The sequence below is a fragment of the Silurus meridionalis genome, chromosome 18 (assembly GCF_014805685.1).
Source record: "Silurus meridionalis isolate SWU-2019-XX chromosome 18, ASM1480568v1, whole genome shotgun sequence".
NCBI lineage: Eukaryota > Metazoa > Chordata > Actinopteri > Siluriformes > Siluridae > Silurus > Silurus meridionalis.
Genome location: NC_060901.1, coordinates 1326696 through 1341251, shown reverse-complemented (window position 1 = coordinate 1341251; position 14556 = coordinate 1326696). Strand labels below are relative to the sequence as shown.

The 14556-nt window shown below is 46.7% G+C and overlaps 1 protein-coding gene across 1 annotated transcript in view; it reads right to left on the bottom strand.

Moving 5' to 3' along the window:
* nav3 (neuron navigator 3) overlaps positions 1-14556 on the bottom strand; it is an 89926-nt gene that overhangs the window by 51566 nt on the left and 23804 nt on the right. The window contains 2 exon segments of the mRNA XM_046872657.1: positions 1795-1847; positions 2402-2519. Coding sequence (XP_046728613.1) covers positions 1795-1847; positions 2402-2519 — 171 coding nt within the window.

The window sequence follows — 14556 nt, the reverse complement described above, 5'->3', positions numbered from 1 at the left end:
CACACACACACACACACACACACACTTTTAACCATAATCCTTTTACTCTATCTATCTATCTATCTATCTATCTATCTATCTATCTATCTATCTATCTGTCTGTCTGTCTGTCTGTCTGTCTGTCTGTCTGTCTGTCTGTCTGTCTGTCTGTTGGCTCTCTGAAACAAAGGCAATGAAACGTATCTCTCTGTGTATCATCTGTCTGGTCTCATTAGCTGTCTGGACGTTTAGGCCAGACATATCAGACACACAGAAAGACAAACAGACAGAGAGACCTTTTGGTCCTGATAGACAGACAGATGCATAGAGAAACACTAATCTGATCTGACAGAGAGACAAAGACAGATAGACATACAGTTAATTTACACATTTATGTACTTCACAACGACATGCTAGTTAGCTTGAGTCATCAGCTAGCTTATCATAGACAGCGGGTTGCCTAGCAACAGAGCTCTCGTTAACTAGAGCTTTATCTACTTACATCAGTGTACTGTGACTCATTTCAAAAACAGGAATATACTGTACAAGTTTCATTTAACATAAAATTCTTCACTTTGTCTGTGTTTTCTCACACACACACACACACACACACACACACACACACACACACAGCTCATTTACCTTGTTTTTGGCTCGTCACACTCGAGGGCATCATCTTAGCACTGAACACAGATAGACTTGCAACTGAAAGCTGGCTGCAGGTGTGTGTGTGTGTGTGTGTGTGTGTGTGTGTGTGTGTGTGTGTGTATGTACCCACATGACTGTAAAATGTCTCAGCAACCTCAACTTCCTCTAAACAACGGCCTCTAGATGCACTTCCTTACTGTAAAATCCCTACTAACCACACACACACACACACACACACACACACACACACACACACACACACACACACACACACGCCCACCTACACACAAAAACAAACACACTACTCAATCCTTTAGCTCATCATAACACCACAGAGCCAGGTTAAGAATAGTACAATTGAGAGACACACACACACACACACACACACACACACACACACACACACAGAAACACACTTTGTTGGACGGTAATAATGTGGACAGTAATGTCCCCATTAGGCCAATCTTTTTGGGCCAATGACTCTTCAGTCATTGAAATGTGCATGCATATGGACAGCCACGTCCCAACAAGCCACACACACAAACACACACATAAACACACACACTGAGAAGAGAGGAAGCTCATTAAGAGACTAACAGATATAATCCCTGACTCATCCACAAAACACAAAAACACATTCATGACAAAAAGATTGAAAAACCACTCCTTCTGTTATCCACTAGTTACAAACTCCTCCTGCCATCCTGATGGATCTAAAGCCCTCCTTCTACCATCCTGATACCCCAAACTCCTCTTCCTGCCATCCTGATGTCTCTAAAGCCCTCCTCCTGCCATCCTGATGTCCCTATTCCCTCCTCCTGGTGTCTCTAAAGCCCTCCTCCTGCCATCCTGATGTCCCTATTCCCTCCTCCTGATGTCTCTAAACCCTCCTCCTGCCATCCTGAAGTCTCTAAAGCCCTCCTTATACCATCCTGATGCCCCCTATCCCCTCCTCCTGCCATTCTGATGCCCCCAAATTCATCCTCCGGTCATCCTGATGCCTCTAAAACCCTCTTTCTGTCATCTCATGGCCTATAAGCTCCTCCTCCTGCCACCCTGTGGCCTATTTGCTTCCATTTCTTATGACCTTTGATCCATTTTGCATGTCACACAATACAACTGATATAAAATGATGCAGTGAAGATGAAGATGAAAAATCAGACTCACCATCTGAGAGTGACTCCGGGGGCAGTCTGTAATGTCCTCCACCTTCTCATTCGCTGCAGGGGGAAAAGCAGAACTGAGTTTGATCTTTTAAAGTCTCTCTCTCTCTCTCTCTCTCACACTCACACACACACACACACACACACACACACACACACACACACACACACACACAAAGACCACACCCTCACTGTCCGAGTCTCTCCACCATGAGGGAGACAGAACTGAAACCAGAGTGTGTGTGTGTGTGTGTGTGTGTGTGTGTGTGTGTGTATCGACTCCTGTGCGGCTGGTACTTCATCAGCTGTTGGCTGAAAGTTTGTGAGCTGCTATTAACCAAGGGCAAAGCTAAAGTTTCAGAACCGCCCACAGGAGGGCAAACACACACACACACACACACACACACACACACACACACACACACACGTACACACAGAGAGATTGTTTAATGAAACACATGGGACACACATGCTTCAGCAGAGATGAGAGACGGAGGTGAGTGAGAGTAGAGCCAGGTGTGTGTGTGTGTGTGTGTGTGTGTGTGTGTGTGTGTGTGTAACTGTAACGATTTATAATTGAGAATTATATCAGTGTAAGGCCAGTGTCTTACCGATGATCTGTATGATATGAGCTAGCAGAACTCCATCAGGAATATCCAGAGTCAGATCCTTGATCAGTCGAGGACAGCCGGCTTTGCTCAGATAGTGATTCGCCCAGTCAGTGTAAATCTGCAAAACACACACACTTCCAGTTAAAGATTCTGTGATCCATGCTAACGCTAACAGCAGTTATAATCAATACACAATCCCCTAATTTCAGCAAAACATTGGAGATTATGAAGGACACATGTTTCACAGAGAACTCCAGCATTCTGCTTCCTGTTTCAATCGATTCTGTTTGATTGTGTTTTGTTTTGTGGACTCGCCTAAACAAATACTGTTTGCAAAGATTTGTGCAGTTTTTTCAGATGAAGGGATTTTATTAGAACTGAAAAAAAGGAATTGAGTTTTTGTTAGATGGAGCTTTAGATGTCCACCTGCTGCATTGACCTGCACTGATGTGGAACCTGTCAGATGAATGGACTTTTTGAGGGGAAGAAGGGTAACCTCACCCTGTCAGGTGTGTGTGTGTGTTTGTATGCTATAGCAAGGCTTCTTCTAGCTTTGGAACTTTTTGAATTTCCATCAATGAGCAGGTAATGACCTTAAAAATGAAATGGATTTCCTTCTGATGTCTGGTTCCTCTCAAAGTTTCTTCCATCTCAGGGAGTTTTCCCTCACCAGCATCACCACATATAGGGATTATATTTATAATGCTAAGATTTATATTCGTCATGTTTTTATTCCTATGAAGCTGCTCTGGGACAATGTGCATTGTTAAAAGTGCTGTACAAACAACAACAACTTGAATGGATTTGAACTTTTGGATGAATTTCAGGAGGAACTCATCTGAGCCTGACATCCTGACTTGCTTCATCAAGTTCACATGGAAAGTTTAACCATCTGAAACACAGAGGACTTTTTCTTGTGGAAAAAACCCGAACACATGTATTTATGACACTCTTTCCCGAGATGCAGGGCCTCGTAAATGCTAATTCAGCGTGCTGGTTATAACCAGGCTGTGATGGGCTGTTCCTCAAAAACAAAAATCCTCATAAAAACCGTAACGACTCAATTTAACATCAGTCACATCCAATTAAAGTTGCTTCACCCAGAAATGCTTGCTGCCTTTGAACCTCACTTTGTGTTGTGGTCGAAGGCTGAGATGATGAGCTGCTGCAAGAACTTGTCTTTCTCAAATGGGACGCTGACGGCTTCTGACTCATAGCGAGCGGTACGCATTTTATTCCTACGTTCTACACCACAGAAATCCGGAGGATACCTCAGGAAATTCTGGATCAGTATAGAGTATTAGCATGGAGGCTTCCATTTTTCTTGAGTCAAGTATCAATAACTATGATAGCATTTCTATTTGAGGTTTTGCACAAATCAGATGGTGTTCCTCAGGGCTATGTTCTGGGCCCACTTTCCGCAGATACCTTTTAGACATTTTAAAGCTTAAATTGGAGATGATAAAGGGATTCATTCTAACACCAATAAAAAAAATGTTGGGGACTTCCTTACCTCCACCTCTTCTTATATCAGATTTAGCGTTAGTGAAAAAAGTTGTTGCTAACTAACTTTGGTTTCCATGGCAACATCCATCACAGAGTTATCACGATCACAAAGCATAAAAACCTGGACGTTTCTTATTTTACACTTGGAATTTAAAGTGACCTTACAGAGTGGAGTCTGGAGGAGGAGTGTTAGATGGCAGTGTGTCTTCTGCTCCTCACTCCCGGGTTACGGATCCCGTCGGAGTGAAAGTGTACTTCTCTACCAGCACGTTAATGAGAACGGCAATAAAAACAGATTGAAGTCACCACAGAAGTGGCTGCCATCTGAGAGGCATTTTTAAAGTCCGCAGAAACGAGGGAGCCGAGCGAGAGGTTTCTGTTCAACTGCCAGGAAAATATTAACTGCTTTTCACAGCCAAGGAGACAAACAGAGGAGAAAAGCCGGAGAGAACGTGGCTAATACCCCAATGAGACATGATTACCCACCATTATACTCAATTAAACTGTGTGTGTGTGTGTGTGTGTGTGTGTGTGTGTGTGTGTGTGTGTGTGTGTGTGTTACAAATGTATGAATCAGCAAAAAATAAACATGACAGCAAAGGAAACCCGGATTTTGTAGATTCTCTCGAATCAGAAGCGGAACAACTAAAACAGGTAGTTTAATTCCACATGCAGTCTGCGCACTAGCATGCTCACACATCAGTGCGAGATCATTCAGGGTTGCAGTCAGATGAAACGGCACACAGCATGTAACGTCTGAGAACGAGAGACTTCTGTTCGAATACAATCTATTCAGATTTGCTGTTTATTTATTTATTGATGGAATTTGTGGGCTTTTCAAAGCAGAGAGTTCGAGTTGGAATTCTAGCGCATTAAATATGAATGAGCCCGAGTTTGGGTCGAGTTCTGGATTATTGGATTCGTACAGGATTACGCTCGTGCCCGAAGTATCGAGCGCATCAAACTTTTTAAGAAATGAACAAAAAAATACACCAGGAGAGAAAGAAAACAATGAAATCACGTGTGGGACTAAAACACACTCTTCAGATGAGCAGCATTCGTACCAACACTTTCTACACTCCATATCTTCATGTGCTTCATTCACCCATACTAACTAGTGATGATGTTTATGATTCCTGATCTGACTGAAAGAATCATTTTTCAATCACACTTTACACGTTTGGGGGTGGGGCTTAACAGCGCTGAACTCTCATTGGCTCATTAGATGTGGATAAGCAGCTCCAGGAAGTAGCAGCAAACCTCAGTGTACTATAGAAAGAGTTCTGGATGCAGTTCTCCATAGAGTTCCAGCGTCTGTAGTATGAAAGACGTAATGACTCACTCAGCTTATTCTTAGCTTAGTTCAGGTACCTCCACTGTTCTGGGAAAATGTTCCACTAGAATATGTAGAGATTCATTCAGCTACAAGGATGTTAGTAAGTCAGGTAGTGATGTAGATGAGGTGAGCAGGCCTGCAGCGCAGTCAGCATTCATAATTATCCCAAAGCTGTTCAGTAGGGTTGGAGCTCTTTAGCAGGAGATCCAACAAATCCAACTCATGTATAGCAGATCTTGATGGAGGTGGCTTTGTGCACAGGAGCATTGTCCTGCTGGTTTGGGGTCTCCTAGTTCAAGTGAAAGAAAAATGTCATGCTCCAAAGAAAAACTACATAATTGTTTGCCAACAGTTTTGAGAAGAACCATATCTGACTGGGAAAATCAGGTGTCCCAATACTTTGGGCTGTATAATGTATCTCGGAAGGGAGGAAGCTGAATGTCCTGGTGGATGTGTGAGGAACTGAAGCTCACACACACACAGAAAACATGAAACCATTAAAACACTGAATTTAAACACTACAGCTGCGTTGCTGAGCAGCTAATTTATGATGCGTCACTCTTTTCCTCCAGCTTACACTCGTCTTCTCAGGCTGGAGCTCCGAGAACTAGTGAGCACACACACACACACACACACACACACACACACACACACACACACACACACACAGTCCTAATGAACAAATTCATGCCGATCAGATGCATTGCAGTCGCCATGTCCTCGCTTCATATTCACAACATTAACACACACACACACACACACACACACACACACACACACACACACACACACACACAAATGAAACAAAATCGGTCAGCGTATCTCTCTAAACCCCTCATCAGCATCACTATTTCTGTCCTCAACGCTCCATCGTTTCGTTAAATGTGTGTGTGTGTGTGTGTGTGTGTGTGTACCTGTCAGGGGTGTGTAAGATCTCATACTGTCCGTCGTCTGCCTCCTGCCGATAAACCAGTTGTGTGTGGTTGTGTGTGTTTGTGTGTGTGTGAGTGTGTGTGTGTGTGTGTGTGTGTGTGTGTGTGTGTGAGTGCGCGGCAGAGAGAGAGAGAGAGAAAGAAAGAGAAAGAGTTGCAGACTCTGCAGGTACAGACTGTGGTAATAATACACAACCAGCAGGGGGCAACACACATCACAATTTCAACTTGAATTGGACAAAAAGAGAGAGAGAGAGAGAGAGAGAGTGTGTGTGTGTGTGTGTGTGTGAGTGCGGGAGAGAGAGAGAGAGAGAGAGAGAGAGAGAGAGAGAGAGAAAGAGAAAGAGTTGGAGACTCTGCAGGTACAGACTGTGGTAATAACACACAACCAGCAGGGGGCAACACACATCACAATTTCAACTTGAATTGGACAAAGAGAGAGAGAGAGAGAGAGAGAGAGAGAGAGTGTGTGTGTGTGTGTGTTTTAATCATTGTAATTACATCATCAGAATTCAGAAATCAGTTCTTAAAAAACTAGACTTGGAAAACACACACACACACACACACACACACACACACACACACACACACACACACACACACACTTCTAAATGTAAGCGTCTCTTCCATTGATTCCGTTGATGCTTATGATGGTGATGCTGGTGCTGATAGTGGTGGTGGTGGTGATGAAGATGGTGATGCAGTTGGTAATGGTTGTGGTAATGATTATGCTGATGGTAATGCTGGTACTGATGGTGGTGGTGAGGCTGATGTTGATGGTGCATCAAATCACCACCATCACCATTATCATAACATCACAATCACCATTAACATCAGCCTTACCATCATCATCTTAACTTAAGATGTTGTCTGTTGTTTTTTTATTAATGGTGATAGTGATGCTGATGGTGATGTTGTATCCGCTAACTGCCATATTCACAGCATGTCTCAAAAGAAATATTGAATGCAAAAGGAACAGTCTGAGACTCTGAGTCAAAAGTAAGAGGTTTTCTCAGCGTGTCCTGCTCCTGTCTATCAGATGTCACTTCATGACAGCAGACACAAGACAGCATTGTGAGCCCTGGCAGGAAGTGAGGTTGACACACACACACACACACACACACACACACACACACACACACACACACACCAAACAAACACTGTCTTTCTCCCAGGGATTGACGTCATCACAGCATTGTGTGTTACAGCTACATACTTTGGCACAGTCTGGAGTGTGTAGGTGTAACACAGCTGACTATGCTGGAATGTGTAGGTGTAACACAGCTGACTGTGCTGAAGTGTGTAGGTGTAACACCGCTGACTGTGCTGGAGTGTGTAGGTGTAACGCACACTGCTGACTGTTCTGGAGTGCGTAGGTGTAACACAGCTGACTGTGCTAGAGTGTGTAGGTGTAACACACACTGCTGACTGTGCTGGAGTGCATAGGTGTAACACAGCTGACTGTGCTTGAGTGTGTAGGTGTAACACAGCTGACTGTGCTGGAGTGTGTAGGTGTAACACAGCTGACTGTGCTTGAGTGTGTAGGTGTAACACAGCTGACTGTGCTGGAGTGTGTAGGTGTAACAAAGCTGACTGTGCTGGAGTGTGTAGGTGTAACACACACTGCTAAATGTGCTGGAGTGCGTAGGTGTAACACAGCTGACTGTGCTGGAGTGTGTAGGTGTAACACACACTACTGACTGTGCTGAAGTGTGTAGGTGTAACTCAGCTGACTGTGCTGGAGTGTGTAGGTGTAACACACACTGCTGACTGTGCTGGAGTGTGTAGGTGTAACACACACCGCTGACTGTGCTGGAGTGTGTAGGTGTAACACAGCTGACTGTGCTGGAGTGTGTAGGTGTAACACACACCGCTGACAGTGCTGGAGTGTGTAGGTGCAACACACACCGCTGACAGTGCTGGAGTGTGTAGGTGTAACACACACCGCTGACTGTGCTGGAGTGTGTAGGTGTAACACACACCGCTGACAGTGCTGGAGTGTGTAGGTGTAACACACACCGCTGACTGTGCTGGATTGTGTAGGTGTAACACACACCGCTGACTGTGCTGGAGTGTGGTGTAACACACGCTGACTGTGCTGGAGTGTGGTGTAACACACCGCTGACAGTGCTGGAGTGTGTAGGTGTAACACACCGCTGACTGTGCTGGAGTGTGTAGGTGTAACACACACCGCTGACAGTGCTGGAGTGTGTAGGTGTAACACACCGCTGACTGTGCTGGAGTGTGTAGGTGTAACACCGCTGACTGTGCTGGAGTGTGTAGGTGTAACACACTGCTGACTGTGCTGGAGTGTGTAGGTGTAACACACACCGCTGACTGTGCTGGAGTGTGTAGGTGTAACACACACCGCTGACTGTGCTGGAGTGTGTAGGTGTAACACACACCGCTGACTGTGCTGGAGTGTGTAGGTGTAACACACACCGCTGACAGTGCTGGAGTGTGTAGGTGTAACACACACCGCTGACAGTGCTGGTCAGCCTCTTTGAGTTGCTAAGAGGTAAAGTGTGTAGCATGAGCAGCTTCCTCACATGTAACATGAACCACACCAAGAGACCTTCAGTCAGAGCCTGGAAGGAAACCACGCCAACCAATCAACACACAAATCCATCATCAGGGGATTATTTATCACAAGAGAAAAAAACAACTGGGTGTGAATCATTTATCACCTGAGCGACGTGATTGGTCCATAAAACTGATAGTAAAATGTATAACACTATTTATATCAAAGTATCATATCATATCAAATCATTTATATCACATAGTATCGTAACATATAGTATCTTAAATGATTACTGTTTTTATCATAAAGTATCGTGTCACACTATTTATCTTATAGTGTTTAGATCATAGTGTATCACATTGTATCATATCATATTGTATATCACACTATTCCTATCATATTGTATATCACACTATTCCTATCATATTGTATATCACACTATTCCTATCATATTGTATATCACACTATTCCTATCATATTGTATCACTATATCGTATCAGATGGAGTTAAAGCTCCTTGTGAGGGATGTTCTTCTGATCAGTGGTGCATCTGTGGTGTTTATTATGAGGTAAATGTGTCTCCTGATTTGTGTACAGCAGCTTCCTGATGTGTGAGTGATGGAGTGTGTTTCAGCTGTTTTATGTGTGTACAGATGAAGGCGAGTGATAAAGGCCAGCAGTCTGAGCGTCAGAAGTGAGTGAGCAGTGTTAATGAGAGCAGTGGTGTAATTTGGGAAACCACGGCGCTCACATTTAATATAAAGAGGTCTCGCTATTTCATTTCCGTATGGAGGTTAATGGGATGTTTTTATGTGCTTGTGTGAGTGTGTGTGTGTGTAATGTCAAGTTGTTGTGTGTGTACTGCACATTCAATTAACATCTGATGTCGCTGAAACACAGAATATGATTTATGTTACGAGCTGAATTAATCAAACGCTGCAGTCACCAATAAACTTAATTGAGTTTGTTTGAAGGTTGAACGTGCATCACAGTCTCGGCCTGTTAGTGTTTACACACGCACACACACACACACACACACACACACACACACACACACACACACACACACACACACACACACACACACACACACACACACACACACACGCACGCACACACACACACACACACTGACAGACAAACAGACACACACACACACGCACACACACACACAGACGCACACACACACACTCACACACACACACACACACGCACACACACGCGCACACACGCACACACACGCACGCACACACGCACGCACACACGCACACACACACGCACACACGGCCTGATGCTTTACAGCTGCATCACAGATTAATTAAAGCGTCCTGCCAGCAAATCCTCAGGAAGCAAAAACATGTAAAAATCAATGGAGAATGATAAAGTGTGTAAACCCCCTACACACACACACACACACACACACACACACACACACACGCGCACACACACACACATACACACACAGCAATACTAACCATCAAACAGCACCAAAAATATACACACAGCAACAATCTGCATTAAACGCCATTAACCATCAAACACCAAGATCATCCATCAAACACCATCAAACACCATCAATTACTAACACACAGTATCAATTCACAGCAATTAACATCACACACCATTAATCACCATTACACACCACCACCCACCATTAATTACTATCAATGACCATCATACACACCACAATTACATCATACACCATCACACCCAGTCACACACCAAAAACACCATGACACACCACCATTACCAGCATCACCATCACATACCATCAAACACCATCAATGATTACTGATTTGATAAACTTCTAGCAGATGATTTGAGTCATGGAGACACACAGTCCTCTGTCCTCTAGAAAAAAACATCTGGAAGACATTTTGACGTTCGTCCCTGCTCTGCTTAAACACGTCACATTTTAAAGCCAGTTTCCATCCCTCACTCCTTTCCATCCCTCTGAGACCATCATTAACTTGTCCATTTCCCTGATTCCACTTAATCCTCCCGTAATAACCCACAGCACTCCCAGTACTCCCAGCACCCACAGCACTCCCAGTACTCCCAGCACCCACAGCACTCCCAGCACCCACAGCACTTCCAGTACTCCCAGTACTTCCAGCACCCACACTCCCAGTACTTCCAGCACTCCCAGCACCTACAGCACTCCCAGTACCCCCAGCACCCACAGTACTCCCAGCACCTACAGTACTCCCAGCACCCACAGCACTCCTAGTATTTCCAGTACATCCAGCACCCACAGTACTCCTAGCACTCCCAGCACCCACAGTACTCCCAGTACTCCCAGAACCCACAGTACTCCTAGCACCCACAGTACTCCCAGTACATCCAGCACCCATAGCACTCCCAGTACTCCCAGCACCCACAGCAATTCCAATACTCAAAGTACCTACAGGTAGTTCCAGTAACAAGTAGCAGTAACTTATAAAATAAAATCTACAAACATCGCAAAAATCAAGACCTACAATCTTACAGATCCTCTTGACTGGAAAATACCTCTAGAAGTGGAAAATACGGATCCTGGATTAGGAAAGGGAACTGAACAGAAACACTATCTTACACACACACACACACACACACACACACACACACACACACACACACACACACACACACACACACCTACACACACACACACACAGGGCAGTAAATTAAATGGCTGAATCCACTGAAGCCTCTCACTTCACTTTACTTCACCAAACAATGGCACAACATTAAACTCTCATTTGGACTAAAAAAGAAATCGATATTCAGGATGTTCTCAGGAGATTCAGAGGGTACGTGATTTTCAAAACAGAAATCTACAAGTTCTGCTCACTTTTATCTGCATATGATCTGGATTTGGTGTCTGTTTACTGAGAAGACGCTGGTTATAATGCATGTTAACCTACACATACACAAACACACAACACCCAAACACACAGTACCCAAACACACAGTACCCAAACACACAACACCCAAACACACAGTACCCAAACACACAATACACAAACACACAACACCCAAACACACGGTGCCCAAACACAATGCACACACACACACAACACCCAAACACACAGTACACAAACACACAGTGCCCAAACACAATGCACACACACACACCCAGACACACACACACACACACCCAGACACACTGTGCACAGGCACACGGTGCACAGGCACACGGTGCCCAGGCACACAGTGCACATGCACTGACACCCAGACACACAGCACACAGTGCACAGACACACGGTGCCCAGGACACACAGTACACAGGCACACACCCAGACACACAACACAGACACACAGCACCCAGGCACACTGTGCACAGGCACACAGCACACACGGTGCCCAGACACTGACACCCAGACACACAGTGCACAAACACACGGTGCCCAGACACACAGTGCACTGGGCACACAACACCCAGGCACACGGTGCACAGCACACGGTGCCCAGACACACAATGCACAGGCACACACCCAGACACACTGTTGCACAGGCACACGGTGCCTGGGCACACAGCACACACACAATGCCTGAGCACACGGTGCACACACACACACACAACACCCAGGCACACGGTGCACATGCACAGTGCACAGGCACACGGTGCACTGGGCACACGGTGCACATGCACTGACACCCAGGCACACAGTGCCCACACGGTGCACATGCACACAGTGCCCAGGCACACAGTGCACATGCACACAATGCACAGGCACACGGTGCACAGGCATACAGTGCCCACACGGTGCACATACACACAGTGCACATGCACTGATGCACAGACACACGGTGCCCATGCACTGATGCACAGACACACGGTGCACACACACAGTGCACATGCACAACACACACAATGCACAGACACACAACACACACAATGCACAGGCACACAGCACCCAGGCACACGGTGCACATGCACACAATACACACACACGGTGCACAGCACACAGTGCACATGCACTGACACCCAGACACACAGTTGCACATGCACACAATGCACAGACACACAGTTGCACATGCACACAGTGCCCAGGCACACGGTGCACATGCACTGATGCCTGGGCACACAGTGCCCAGGCACACGGTGCACTGGGCACACAGCACCCAGGCACTGTTGCACAGGCACGGTGCCCAGGCACACGGTGCCCAGACACACAACACCCAGACACACGGTGCCTGGGCACACGGTGCCCAGACACACAGTGCACATGCACTGACACCCAGACACACGGTGCACACACACACACAGTGCCCAGACACACAGTTGCACATGCACACGGTGCACAGACACACGGTGCCCAGACACACAGTGCACATGCACACACACACACAATGCACACACACACAGTGCACAAACACACGGTGCCCAGACACACAGTGCACAGACACACACACACACACACACACAATACACAGACACACAGTGCACATGCACTGATGCACAGGCACACGGTGCACAGAGCACACGGTGCCCAGGCACACAATGCACACACACAGTGCACAGACACACGGTGCCCAGACACACAGTACACAGACACACGGTGCCCAGACACACGGTGCACAGGCACGGTGCCCAGGCACACAGTGCACATGCACTGACACCCAGACACACAGTGCACATGCACACACACACAGTGCACAGGCACACACACACACACAATGCACAGACACACAGCACCCAGACACACAGTGCACAAACACACAGTACACAAACACACGGTGCACATGCACACAATGCCTGGGCACACGGTGCACTGGGCACACGGTGCACATACACACACACACAGTGCACATACACAGTGCACATACACACGGTGCCCAGACACACAGTTGCACATGCACACAGTGCACATACACACACACACAGTGCACAGACACACAGTGCACATGCACACACGGTGCACATACACACAATACACAATCACACAGTACACAAACACACGGTGCCCATGCACACAATGCCTGAGCACACGGTGCACACACACGGTGCCCAGGCACACGGTGCACATGCACACACACACACAATGCACAGGCACACAGCACCCAGGCACACGGTGCACATACACACAGTGCACAGACACACAGTGCACAGACACACACACACAGTGCACATACACACAACACACACACACAGTGCACATGCACTGATACACAGGCACACGGTGCACAGGCATACAGTGCCCACACGGTGCACATACACACAGTGCACATGCACTGATGCACAGGCACACGGTGCCCATACACACAATACACAGACACACGGTGCACACACACAGTGCACATGCACACACACACAGTGCCCATACACACAATACACACACACACAATGCACAGGCACACAGCACCCAGGCACACGGTGCACATGCACACAATACACACACACAGTGCACAGACACACAGTGCACATGCACTGACACCCAGACACACAACACACAGTACACATGCACACAGTGCACATGCACATGCACACACACAGTGCACATGCACACGGTGCACAGACACACAGTGCCCAGGCACACGGTGCACATGCACTGATACACAGGCACACAGTGCACATGCACATGCACACGGTGCACTGGGCACACAGCACCCAGGCACTGTTGCACAGGCACGGTGCCCAGGCACGGTGCCCAGACACACAACACACAGTGCCCAGACACACGGTGCCTGGGCACACGGTGCCCAGACACACAGTACACATGCACACAGTGCACAAACACACAGTGCCCACACGGTGCACAGGCACACAGCACCCAGGCACACTGTTGCACAGACACACGGTGCACAGACACACGGTGCCCAGACACACAATGCCTGGGCACACAGTGCCCAGACACACGGTGCACAGGCACACGGTG